General features: G+C 36.6%; 1 protein-coding gene across 4 annotated transcripts in view; it reads right to left on the bottom strand.

Annotated features, from left to right (window-relative positions):
• DMXL2 (Dmx like 2) overlaps positions 1-13,422 on the bottom strand; it is a 48,889-nt gene that overhangs the window by 15,706 nt on the left and 19,761 nt on the right. For all 4 annotated transcript variants that reach the window (XM_027732027.2, XM_027732029.2, XM_027732028.2 and 1 more), the window contains exons 14-25: positions 13,270-13,359; positions 11,808-11,925; positions 10,932-11,051; positions 10,291-10,518; positions 7,901-9,580; positions 7,495-7,605; positions 6,577-6,746; positions 5,157-5,254; positions 4,829-4,994; positions 3,598-3,862; positions 1,875-2,965; positions 535-726 (exon numbers count right to left, since the gene is read on the bottom strand). In XM_027732027.2, coding sequence (XP_027587828.1) covers positions 535-726; positions 1,875-2,965; positions 3,598-3,862; positions 4,829-4,994; positions 5,157-5,254; positions 6,577-6,746; positions 7,495-7,605; positions 7,901-9,580; positions 10,291-10,518; positions 10,932-11,051; positions 11,808-11,925; positions 13,270-13,359 — 4,329 coding nt within the window. The remainder of the gene's footprint in view (positions 1-534; positions 727-1,874; positions 2,966-3,597; positions 3,863-4,828; positions 4,995-5,156; positions 5,255-6,576; positions 6,747-7,494; positions 7,606-7,900; positions 9,581-10,290; positions 10,519-10,931; positions 11,052-11,807; positions 11,926-13,269; positions 13,360-13,422) is intronic.

The raw sequence follows: 13,422 nt of genomic DNA, 5'->3' as shown, positions 1-13,422 counted from the left end.
TTCCCCTCCTGTATTTACTGAATTTGAATAGAATTTATTCACCCCTAAGTACACAGTTAGATAAAGTATTTCACCACAGTTCTGTAAAAAACCCTCGTACAGTTGGGGAAATCTGCACTACAGTAAGGTTTATAGTATCTATATTAATAGAATAGTATAATATAACTTACAGTCTCATCTCTACTTCCGTTAGTCTCCCTACAGGATTCGATCAGAATGAGAATAATTAGTTAACTTCCATGATCATGCTGTTTTAAGAGCCAAGAATTTGTGTTTCAGTGAACATTCACATTTGGAATAGTTTCCTGAGAAAAACCAGAATTTGGATGAAAGGGAACTAACTAGACTCAAAAAGATGTCAGAAAGCAATTAGTTAACCAGCACGTTCACTTCACCAGACTTAAAGGAGAAGGTCAGTATTGTAAAAAGGTAAGTGCTGAAAAATTAACTCAAACACTACATTTTATTGTTCACATGCTCACTCCCCATTTTATAAAAAAAGTCATTCAGCATCTCCTGAAAGCTTTTCATTACCTTGACATCTTCAACATTAGGATGTGGTGGTGATTTCATCTGCACGATAGTGTAAAGAATATCATGAATGTGGTTGTTTAAATACAACACAGGATTAGCTATCACAGTTTTTGTGGATGCTATGCTTGCAGAAAGCAGGGGTAGTGTTGTGGGTAGTGGAAGTGGAGACTGAAGTTGTTTCACAGTAGTTTCCTGTTGAAAAGAAAAGACTGTATTTAAAATTATTGCTTTGAGAAAAACAAGTTTAGAAATAGACATAATTTTACATGTTTTATTTACATAATTTATTTATTTACATAATTTTACATCTGAAATATATTTCCCAGGTTATTTGTTCTCTTCCACTGCTGTCCACTCAGTACAGATGGAATTTTACTGTCAAAAGTAAGTTCTTATTTACTATAATAACAAGGTTCAGACCTGATAGCCATGTTTGCTTTTTGATTAAGTGCAGGAAGAGTACTTTCATGTAGTTCATTAGGAAGTGTTGAGATTGTCTATTAAGGGATATTAACTAAAACTGTACTTACATTAGCATAAGTTGACATGATACTCACTGGTCTGAGTTTAGTAACAAAGTCAAATTTGCACTCATCTGAGTTTCTCAAGGGGAAATGAACAGAACTTTTTTTTATTCTTAAAAGTACTAAGAATGTACAAAAAAATACTAAAATGCTAAGCCAAGTACCACCAAAACAGCTGTCTATTGCTTCTATTTGAAATATGAGAAATCTAGCATTAGAGCATGTTAAATTACTTGCCTAGTATCAGATTATCTGCTGTAGCTCAGGTTAGTCATTAACATTTGCTATAAAATATCTCTTTTTGTATGAAATAAATGTAGAAAATGCCATAATATAGTAAAAGAAAGCACTACCCTGTCTGACTTTATATTATTTGTTGAACTTTGCAGCTAAAACCCCATTTCTTGTAGCATCCTTGCATGATTTGCAGAGGTGTAGGGAATGAGATTTTACTGTATTTCAGTAAGTGTGAATTTATTATATAGGTACCTAGAATACTGTGACCAAAATTATGCCATTGTAACACAGATATAATGCTGTAACTATAATATAAACAGCAACTTTTATATTCCACAATCATAAGTAGCCTGATCCTCAGTGTCACGTAACAGGTTCTTAAGAACCAAGTAATCAGGATGTGGAACAGCAGCACACTTAGATACAAAGTTCTTTCTCCCAGAACATTAAAATGACCTTGATCATTAGGCTTGCAGAACACAAGCAGCATCTATCTAGGCACAAACTTAGGCATTTGACATAACTGACAGTCTGGAACTGTTCACATTCATGAATAGAAATTAGTTGAATTTGTTTTACCTGCTGTGACTCTTGCAGCAAGAACTTCAGCTCCATTCTTACAGATGCTAAGCCTCCACCTTGCGCCCCATGAAGACTACAGTAACTTAGAAAAACTCTCAGCAGAGCTTGGTTCTTCTGCAGCCACCACTTCCTTCTTTCAGCATGTTCTCGTTTTGCCTGTAACCTCCGTCTCTCTATCTGGTGCCTTTCATAGGAACCAATATCTGGCTTATCCATAATATCTTCGTGGTCAAGAAGATCCCCGTTTACTTTGGTATAGGTTTTACAATAGTCTTTGTCCCCTGCATCATGGTTGCATATTTCATGCATAGCAGCAATCTCTTTTTCAAGCCAGTTGTACAGCTGAAACCTGAGCTTTCCTCCGTCCACTTCGTAACCTGTAGCCAAAGTCCTCAGTTCAGTCATAAGGATCTTCAAACAGGCTCTGAACTTCAATTGTTCAGCAATAACATCAACCTCAGTGTCTCCTGCATCAGAAACCTCCCCACGTGGTGTTTGTGCCATGCTTGTGTCTGGGGTTCTCTCATCTTCTCCACTCTTAGAATCGGATTTTTTCATCATTAAGCCAACATCCTTGTCCTCTTCATCTGACCCATTTTTGTCTTCACCCCAATCAAGAGTAAGGGGCTCATCATCAAATTTTACTGCTGGTTGACTCCAGTCAAATTGTGCTGAAGATTCAGCAGTATTATCCAAAGCAAAGGAAGCTGAAATGGGCTTTGACCAGTCTATATCACCAATTCCAGCACCATCCTGTAGGGCTTTGGAATCTGAAACACCATCCTGTATAGGAGGACCGGATGAATCTTTTTCTGCATCTACAGTAGACTTTTTTCTTACTTTTGGAATTTTGGAAAGAACTTCAAGAGCTAGCACAGGGCAGCCCACTTTGAAATGAGCATTTGCAGTAGTGAAGAATAATTTTCTTTCTATAAGATTAATTTTATCCACAAAGCTTTTCTCAGTTGTTAGACCTAAGGTGGCCAAGGTTCCTTCTGGGGAGCTGAAATATCTTCTGATGAGCAAAGGGTGGGTCCGAAGATAATTGTAAAAACTGAATACCATAGGGTTGCATGATTTGACGATAACTAAGGAATTAAACAGATAAGACACCTTTTGAAAATGGTTTTAAAATGGTATTATTCCGTTTTGCAGTATTTCCTGCATTAGACATTTGCCAAAACACAAGAACATAGACAGCTTTGGGTCTAGTTACCAAAACAAAACGAAAGAATTAATTACTGCCCACAAAAAGATTAAAGGTATGAGCTGAATGAGTAGAAAGATACTAAATTCTCTTATTTGCCTCACTGTTATATTGCATTCACTAAGCCTAAACACAGTTGAGATTATCAGCCAAATAGAGATTTCCCCAAGAAAGGCAATATGAAACCTATCATAGACACCTGTCATTTAAACATTAAACATTGAAGACATGAGATAGGAAATCCTGCTAGAATACTGCTAATTCCTAGAAGCAAGAATGAGAATTTAAGTCCACTGGAATAAAGACCAGCCAGCACTCAGTACCAGAGAAGTATTGTAAGGAAGTATCAAAGACAGCCCTCCTGAGCTTAGCTGACACCAGGAACCAAGTCTGGTGTTAGAGGGTTGGAGAGAATCCTCAGAAAAAATTGGAAAAAGATTTTTATATTTTTATTTAGTATTTCTCCTTCTCTTCTTAAAAAGTTTGTCCCAACACACTAATGTTATTCCTTACCTGGGTTTTCATCATCATCTTTAGGTGTTTGTTCCAATAATGTATCCAGTGCTCGTGTGTAATCTTTCATTATCCAGTATGCAATGCTTCTCAGAAATGGATCAGGATGCAGTTTAGTACAACTAAACCCGGTTCCATCCTTCTGGCAACCCAAAATCTTTTCATAAAGGATGGAGGTGTATGTGACAGAAGTTTCAAACTCTGATTCATACAGACGAGCAATGACCATAGCCAGCTGGATGTCTTCCATTTTCTCAAGGCACACCTATGATAAGCAGTGGGGAAAAGGTTGTTTTATGAGGAAAAGGTTGTTTTATAAAATAAAGTGAATAGCAACATATGTTTACAAGACAGATTTTTTTTTTCTCATCATATCTGTTCTTTAAAGTATAAATTAATCTTTGGGTCAAAAACGTGACAAGTACTCTATATCCAAGTAAGATATTTTCTTCTGTTTGGAAAGAGGTGTACTTTTCCCTATTTCAGGAATTGTGATAGGCATAGTGGTACATCAGCATGTAAAAAATTAATATGGCAGAAGTAAAAATGTCTATTTTTATTCTATCTAGTAGTATAATTGTACCCTCCAACTTTAATGTTATTACATCACTGGTAAGATATTTTTCACACTGTCTTGTGTGCAGAATTACATCTCAGAGGAAAATACATTCTCCAGTGAAAACAAACATACTGCATAGAAATAGGCAGGATAACTAAAGATTCTCTAATTGCCATACTCTCCTGAGAGGTACTGCTTAGCTTATGATCCTGGTCACAGCTCCCACCTCCCGTGTGGCAAGGAACTTCACAGCTCCACTGAAAAGGGATCCCTGGGCTGCTTCAAGAGAACTCTTGACTTCTTTTTCTACTTGATGTAGTATCAATAGGTCATGCAGAATAGCTGGAGGCTGAACACACTGCTACAGTTTAACTGTGCTGATCAAACTGAGTTTTGCCAGAAAGGTCACTACTAGTATTCCCAAGAGTGTTTCCACTGAGCACTGATGTATCTGAACAATTATTCCGGCCTTCAGATCGGCTTCCATGACACTTTTCACAGTAGTGTGGAGGTAAATGGTATGTCTGCAGGGCACAAGGGGCTCCTGTGTGGACATACCATCCCATTTTGTGCTGCCGCAATTTGTGAAAACTTCATCAGAGAACAGCGTGCAAGGATGTAGCTACATAGGTCAAATTAGAAATTTAAACTTAATTTCTCAAAAGCAGATACCTCTATAGCATCTTTTAGTGAACCTGCCAGCAAGAAAAATGCAGCTGACTGCTCAAAACGTTGTTTTCCCAACAAAGCAAAAGCATTTTTTAAAGCAGCTTTACGCCATCGATCTTCATTGAAGTTGTGGCTGAAAAAGGCAGTCATCTTTTCATCATGCTGGGACCTGCATAGAGAAATGCAATGTATACAGCTATTTATTACATAACCTTAGCATACTATCACTTGAGCAACATTACTTGAAATTAAACTCTAATCTTGAATGAATTCTGCTTTGCATTCCTGGTTCCATTAAGGTTTTATCAAACTTACAGTTAGCAGGACTCACCTGAACAGACCCCACACCACTGCCTTTTTCTTCATAGCAAGGTAAAAAAGTGCAGCATCTAAGGCATCATTGTTCCTCTGGAATGAAGCTTTTGCAACCTGTAGTAAACAAAGCCTACTATTACTAATGGAAATATAAAAGGTTGCCTTTACCTACATAACTCGTGTTCTTTAGCTGTTTAACAGGGAGGATGGTTTAGTGACTGCATTATCTCTACAAACCAACAAAGTAACTTCTGTGAGAATGTTTTACTCACATGTAACAGAGCTCTCTACTGTAAATGCTTTTAAGAGTCAGAAAACCAGCACTATTGCAGAGAACAATAGTGGGATATGAGTGTGCAAATAAAAATATTTTCTTCAAAAGTGTTACAGTAACTAATACTATTAGGTGAAATTCATCTGGCAAGCCATTATTTAAAAATACTTAAGCTAATAACAGTATTTGCTTAAAGAACAGTTTGGGTTTTATACAGGAATCAGATGTAATTGCATTTGATTTGGAGTACTAGAATAATTGTTTTGCTCCTGGATTCTTTGATTTTCTGTAACTTAAAAAAATGGTTTTTTTTCATTAGATGACTTGCAAATTTAATAGAGTAGTAAGTAGTGTTCCACAGATATTTTAAAGATTGCATTTCTTGCTGTAATTCAAAGCAAATGTAGTAATTATACAAATCCATCAAACATCAAGTTATAAGAAAGCTGAAATTTGTATTATTTAATGAGATTTAAACTTTGTTGGTAGCTGTGGGAAGTGGTTTTAGCTATTATTTCGAAAATACATTGCACTTTATCAATTTTAGACCTCTCACAAGAAAACTCTGCACACAAATGAGATTTAGTGTTATTTTGGTTTTACATAATATAGGTACATATTGCCAAAACCCAGTAATTTTGTAACTCTTCAGAAGAGTAAAATCTGCATTTATTTGCAGTTCAGTTATTTTATGTTCTATAGGACTTCATTATAAACAATACAACACTTGAAAAAAAAATCCTTTATATAGGTTTTTATTGACTAATATTTTTAGATAGATACATTTCTCATAGAAAACCTACTGCTGAACTGAAAGCATTATTACCTGTTTAAATCTGTAGACTGTCTCATACCTGAAAGCAAGATTTTTCTTGAAACAGAGTACTTAATATGATCTTTAACATACTATAAAATATGTGGGGGAGAGAATTTAGGCGTTTCAAAATTGGCTTTTCCCAAGATCAGTTGAATTTTATCTTACTACTGAATAATGACATTTGTAAGGCAGGACTGCCAACATCAGCTGGCATAGAAAAACTAATTATGCAGTCTCCTGGCTGGGCTGGAGTACAAAGGAACCTGCTTACACAACTCACCATGCACACCTGTGAAGGCACAACTAACAGCAATGTAAGGATCAATTGTGAGCAATAAAAAGTACCTTCTCAATGCACCTTCGGAGCGTGTTGATATTCCTGACCCACCAACCAATACCCATAGCTCTTAATTCAGACCACTGTGGGTCTCCCTTCTGGATAGCAGGAATCATATTGATCAACTCCTCCTCGGCCTCAGAATGAAAAGCCCATGCAAAATGGCAAGTAGACAGGCCTAAACAATAACACAAACCAATAACATTCAGAAGACTGACTTGTTAATAAGCAAATGGAATATGTCAGAGAGGAAAAATGGGATCTCCAGCCCAAGAGTTGGGTAGAGTTGAGAGAGACTGTTTCCCTCAACAGGAAGTAGAGCTGTTAAAGGAACAGCTGAAATATCTTTTTTGCCTGTTAGGGATAACCTCTCCTCAGTGCTTCTTTTGTAACCTTCCAGCACCCCACTCATAAATGTACTAAACTTACATGTTGAAAGACAGGAAAAGCATCCTGTTATCACAGAAGCAGACCCGTTATGGGCCAGAAATTCTTGTCTCTGCTTTTTAGGTGGTAACTACTTTTCTTTCCTGTATTTTGCAACAGCGTTTACTCGTATTGAGCAAGGGAAAAAAACGCGGTGATGAAAATGATAAAACAATCCTTAAGGTAAGATAAAGCCAAGCTAATGTAAAGAAGTGTTCATTCCTCCAGCACAAACACTGAATTACGTATACAATCTGTATTTTCTCTGGTTGGAGAACTTATGCCTCAAACTGAACAGGCCAGAATCAGCTCTAGAGTTATCCTTTTTTTTCTATTTACAGTGCACATAGGGAAGTCTGTACTAAGCCTTTCCAAGATAATGGCCTTAATGAAATAGAAAATTAATATGCAGATAACATGAATATATTATAAATAAAACATTACCAGAGCCTATCAGCTGAAGGGGATCAAATGGAAGCAATACTTTCTCTGAGGATTACCTTGGTGAAGCAGTTGAACTCGGTACAGAGGTGGCAGCGATGTCAGAAGGCAAGTGTGCAAGCGCATCGCCAACAAGTATCGTAAGCCACATTCATCTAAGGTATCTCTTCCTGTGAAATACAAAATACTGACTTTTGAACCACAAGAGACATATATACAAGTTATCATATACAGTGTATGAGGAATGTATGTTTCTAAGCTTGCCAAGAGCCTGAACCACAGGTTATTTATTATGCATGAAATATAAGTAGAGATTTGTATTTTATTTTCTTTCTTACAGTATCTAATCAGAGTAACTGATGCTAGATTTCAGGGTGTTATCCCCAAATACCAAGGACTAAGTTTACCTTTGCTGAGGTTTATTGAATTAACAAGAATGTTAATTCAATAATGTCAGTTACTAACCTGAGTAATTTTTATCTCTGTTCTCATCTAGTTCAGTGCTCGTTGTGGCCACAGTGTCTGCCAAAGCTACAAGGAACATCTGCTCCAGTCGAGTGAGGCCTGGCAGACTGGAGTGCATCAGGTGGCTTGAAAGGACACTCGCGTGTTCTCGGCCAAAGTAAGTTGGACCGTACTGTGACAGATTAATAACTTTGGATTTACTCTCCCTCTTCTCAGGCTCAAAATCTATAAAGTCTTCGGTTGTAACAGGTTGAATCTGGAACAGATCCGAGTACTGATCCTCTGTTTTTCTCTTAGCCTGGTCTTCAGAGCCCTGAGGTATTTTAGAAGTTTCTTCAGACACATAGGTGGCATCCTGATCTGCAGCCAGCAGTGCATACAGTGGCAGTGGGGGGATCGAGTCTATCTCGGTGTAGTCTCGAGTACCATCTTTCCCAGCAGTGATGGTGTCCTTTGCAGTACTGCCACTGACGCTGATGGTGCGAGACAGATGGCGTTTAGGACCAGTCCCTTCTCCAGCTTCTGTGTCTTTAACTATTGCAACTTCTCCCGCAATACATTTAACTAAATGGGATAGAATGGCTTTGGCTCGGCGAACTTTACCCAGATCCATAAGTTCTAATAACTGGGTTGGATGATACTGGGGTAGAGTAGGTGAAAGAACATGAGCAGCTTCAAAGAGGCCTCCGTCCTGAATTACTGTTGGAGTGCCAAAAACATCATCCACAATACCTGCCCCATCAATTACACTGGTCTTCTTCATTATCAAGCTTGTTTTAAGTGGATCTTGTGTTGCTGAGTCTTCAGCAGTAAAAACATCACTTTCTCCATCACCAAACTTGACAGCGTGTTTCCACTGGGCATAAACGTGCATTTCACAGTCCATCCCCACTACCAGGATGCCATCTCTCACCCAGGACAAGGAAACAGGCAGTGAAGGAGTGCCATCCACAGATGATACCAAATCAATGGACCTAAGCAACACCCACTTTGACTTTACACCTTGTTTTATGCTCCCACCTAGTGGCAAGGTAATGACAGCTACTCCCTCTTTGCTGCTCGTTTGATCTGTTACAATTCCCGAAAGTCTTCCATACATGAAGATGTTGGCACCAACTCCAACTGTCAGTATATGTGAACCATCTTCTTTTGAAACCCAGTCTAAATGCACCAAATGCTTGATACTGGGCACCAGGTATCTGTCTTTATTCAAAAATGCATCTGATTTACTGTAAACAAATAAATTACTATCTACACTGATCCTTGAATCAAGTACACTTCCAACCTTAACTAAATCATCCAGATGAATTGTCTGTTCCAAAACCCATTCTGATCCTCCTGTAGACTCACATTCAAGTATACAAACATGCATGGAAAATTCTTTGGAAACAAAGCCATTATGCTGTATGGGCTGTTTGTAGGCTACCGCGAGACGTCCCGTGTAAGAACAGCTCACAGCAACCGGCCTTCCTACTAAGCTCACTGTGCTGCTGTTGTCTTCTCCTTCATCGTTCATCAAAGGCCATTTTCTCCAGTGATATGTTTCCTTTTCTTCATTGTTGCTGTTCAGGTCTGTCTCCACAGTGCATCTCCAGAACCGCACCTTGTTGTCTGAACACGACGTTACTATCAAATAAGGTGCAAGGCAGACTGGATATATTGATGAAGAACTCAAGTGACCTGAAGTTGGAACAAACACATTTACTTTTAGTAATATATAGTAGGATGCCTTCATGAATGAGGCAGACATAACAGTGCCTACCTACTGCAAGAGATCTTACAACCTGGTATTAGTTTTTTAATTTGGAGTTGGATAAGGGCAAGTAACATTAAGGCTGGTAACAGTCTTGCAGCTTGAACAATACTTATTGTCTGCATTTTTGGTCACTATTCAAATATGATAAATTGGAATTGAACAACAAAAGGAATACAAAGCCTTAATCAGATGAGATTAAGGATATTAAGATTAGTCTTATATAGCCTACCAAAATGAAACAAAAGAGGGAAAGGGAAAAAAACACAACAGGAGAGACAGAAAGACAGACAAACAGAAGAAGCTTTAAGTGTATCAGGTGAAAAAAAACACTACATACCAAACACAGTAATGCTGACAGATGAACAAGCAGGTATAAATTGTTTATTAACAAATTAAGGTTAAAAGTTAAATTTCTAACTATTAGAGCAGTAAGTTTCAAGAATAGCTCTCCTGTGGGGTCTTGATACCTTTATCAAAGAAGAACATGACATGGGCACAATGATTTGAAAGCACATTTTTAGTCCTGAACTTCCTGTATCAGTAACTCAGAATGTGACAGGCTGGGGAGGTACAGTCTTATAAACTAGGAGGTAAATCAGTGGATCAACTGGATAGAAAAAAACGTTAAAGCTACCTGCTGAAGGAGTTGCTCTCACTACTTCTACACCAACAGGAAGATCCAGAGGTTGGCTGTACACGAGTCTGGAGCTCAGGATGAGTTTACTAGCAGTCTGAAGATTAGCAATGGATGAAGATCGTGGAATGGGACTTATGCCAGGTGATACATCTGGAGAAGAATCCACAGTCTTTTGCTCAGGTACACTAAGCTTATTATCTGATGAAGATGTTTCAGTTGGTTTTGCTGTATAAAAAAAAATGCTAAGAATGTTAAAAAAATTGTTTATAAGGACAAGACATGAATACCCTTTAATCAAATTTATTTGTTTTTATCAGTGCTCGAGTTACACAGAAAATTATATGATGTGTGCAGGCAGTGTCAGTTTTATTGCATGCTGTGACTAACAATTTTAAGATATCCATAACACTCTGAAATTCTGATAGTCTGAAATAAAGATTTCAGTGCTTAAATACATTACTCACTCCATCAAAAAATTTATATATTGTCATTGGCATAGAATGCAATCAGTGTTTGTAAGAAATCTCATTGCTTCTACTGCATTGATTAATGGTTTTAAAATAAACCACCAAACTTTAAGTTTTACTTGAAATAATATGAAAGAAATGTCTCTAAAAATATTACAGTCACTCACTCACCTAAACAGGCTTGCACAGACTTGAGATGAAGATGCCACATCTGAAGAACAGAACAGCCATTACTATCTTTTTCAATTACTACAAGGTAAAACTTCTCTGAGAAAGGTGGTGGACGATACCCTGTAATTTAAACATATTATCGCTGTCATGAATTTTACATTCAACCTAAATAATTTTTCCGTAACAAAAGATTCTCTATAAACTATTAATAATGAAAAACCCCTGTTTTCATCTTTGAAAGAAATTGTTTGATTATAAAACTAAATACTCAAACAGTACCATTAGTAATATGCTTTAATTGACATTTTGTTTGCTTATGGCCACAGAAGAATTACAAAAATAGATACTGACTTACAGACAATCTGAGTATTAGTGACAAATCTAATTTATTAGATATTTGCCTTCCCAGTCAGTTTGAATTATTTTGCCAGATTGTAAAGACTCCTTTCACCTGCCTGCTTTCTTCCTTTTTTTTTAAAAGTTTTAAGTCTATAACCAAATTACCCAGTGACTTTCTATTGCATTAACTCGAAAGTCAGATATATTCCCATCATGACCTGGAACTACATATTGATGCAGAAAATATGCTTCTGTTCTATTTTGTTCCTATTTTTGTATAAAACATACAGCACTTCGAAAAATGTACTTCTTCATACAGGTTAAAATGTTCTTAGAATTCAAAATTCTTCAATTAGAATGCTTTTGTTTAATTCCATGCAAACAGTAATTCATATGAAAAACACAAAACAGCCATTTTACTGAATTCTACAGATTCTCATTTAAAAGTAAATTAGCACATGCTAGCTAGATTTCAGTATTCTTTAAGAACATTTTTGGTACCTACTTAATTCATATTAGTTATAGTTTATGCTATACCTTGTGATGGCTGGAAAAATATCTCAGTTTCCTTCCCTTCCACATCTTCCTTATGTGGCTTGTATCCCAAAATGAAGTCTTCTTGGAAGACATGAAGCAATTGTGTGTTTGAGCCACACTGAAACATTGAGCAATAGTTATGCTTCCAGAACAGTACAGAAATATTTTGTACGCATGCAATTATTTCCTTTGTGCAATCCAGCTAATAATGAGGGACACTTTCTTTTATAATGTTGAAAATTGTGTTAATGCATCAGAAAAACGAAACATTTTCATTTTATATTAAGAATATTCTACGCATATTCTAGAACCTATTATTTGTATATTCAAATCCACCCAGATGTACCGTGCCAGATGAATTTTGTAATAATACTTTTGTCACAGTTATTGACAGATTAATTAGTATTGGTTTGGTTTTTATTCTTTGGCCTTGAAGAAATGACAGTGGCAAAAACTCTTAGACTTTTATCCCTCTTCAGTAGGAAGACATGTCTGCAGTGAATTGCTTGGGAAATCTGAAAAAGGGAACAAATTGCAGATTTTCTTTCTGTCAAATATCTTGACATCTGTCCTTTCTGACAGCAACAGATTTCTTTGCAGTAACTCTAGCTCCCTACAAAAAGGCTGCTCACACTGAAATCCTTCCCTGCTGGCAAGGAAAAATATGCTCCCCAAAAACAGTGATGACGAAGTTTTCATGTTGCAAAACACCCTCTATTTTCCAGAGAAACAAGGGTAGACAATATTCCCTGTACTCATTTATAAAAATTCTAGGAAAATATTTTGGTATTAGTACTTAAAAGACATGGAAATTTATTGACAATAGAAAAATATACATGTCAAAACCCCACAGCTGTGTAATTAAGAAATGGTAAAACTCACTGTTTTCACAGGCTGCTTCCTAACACGAAACAGCACTGGAAATGTATGATCAAAATAACTGAGTATGAACAAGGTTTAATTACACCTGCTCACTGTTTGAAAAGTATAGCTGTATTAGTTAATAGATACAAATTTGTCTTATAAGACAAACAAAAAAACTTAAGTCATATCTGGCTAACGTTTTTACATTTTGGAATAGTTAGATCTAGTTTTTAGGTTTGGGCTTTTTAATGTTGTTATTTTTTTTTGTTGTTTGTTTGGGTTTGAGGGGATTGTAATTATTTTCCTTTAAATTATGATGGCTTGGAAAACAGTCTTTAGTTAAGTTTTGCTTTCATCAAGACTTATGCTTAGAAAATATTGTCAAACTCTAAAAATGAGCTTTGAGCTCTTAGCAGCTAACAGGAAGTTGGCTTACCAAAATGTTCAAAGTATCTCAATATTCACAGAAATTCAACGCAGTCATTATCACCATAAAGAAATGTCATCTCTTTTACCTCTTTCCAACAGATTAGGGTTAATTAACAAAGGTATTAAACACCTTTATGTGATACTCTTAAAGAGTTAACCATTTATTTACTTTGTTAGTTATTGCATCGAGTTCAATAATACATCCTGGACGAGCAGTTGATTGTTGGCTCACAATATTAAACACCTCCCCAATAAGTTTCTGAAACAGAGGAAAATGTGAAAAAATTAGTGTATTTTTCCTTTGGACAGAAGAAAATTGCAG

The sequence above is a fragment of the Pipra filicauda genome, unplaced genomic scaffold (genome assembly GCF_003945595.2).
Source record: "Pipra filicauda isolate LSUMZ 115617 unplaced genomic scaffold, ASM394559v2 scaffold7_size6619720_pilon, whole genome shotgun sequence".
Classification (NCBI taxonomy): Eukaryota; Metazoa; Chordata; class Aves; order Passeriformes; family Pipridae; genus Pipra; species Pipra filicauda.
This window is presented reverse-complemented; position numbering and strand designations above follow the sequence as displayed.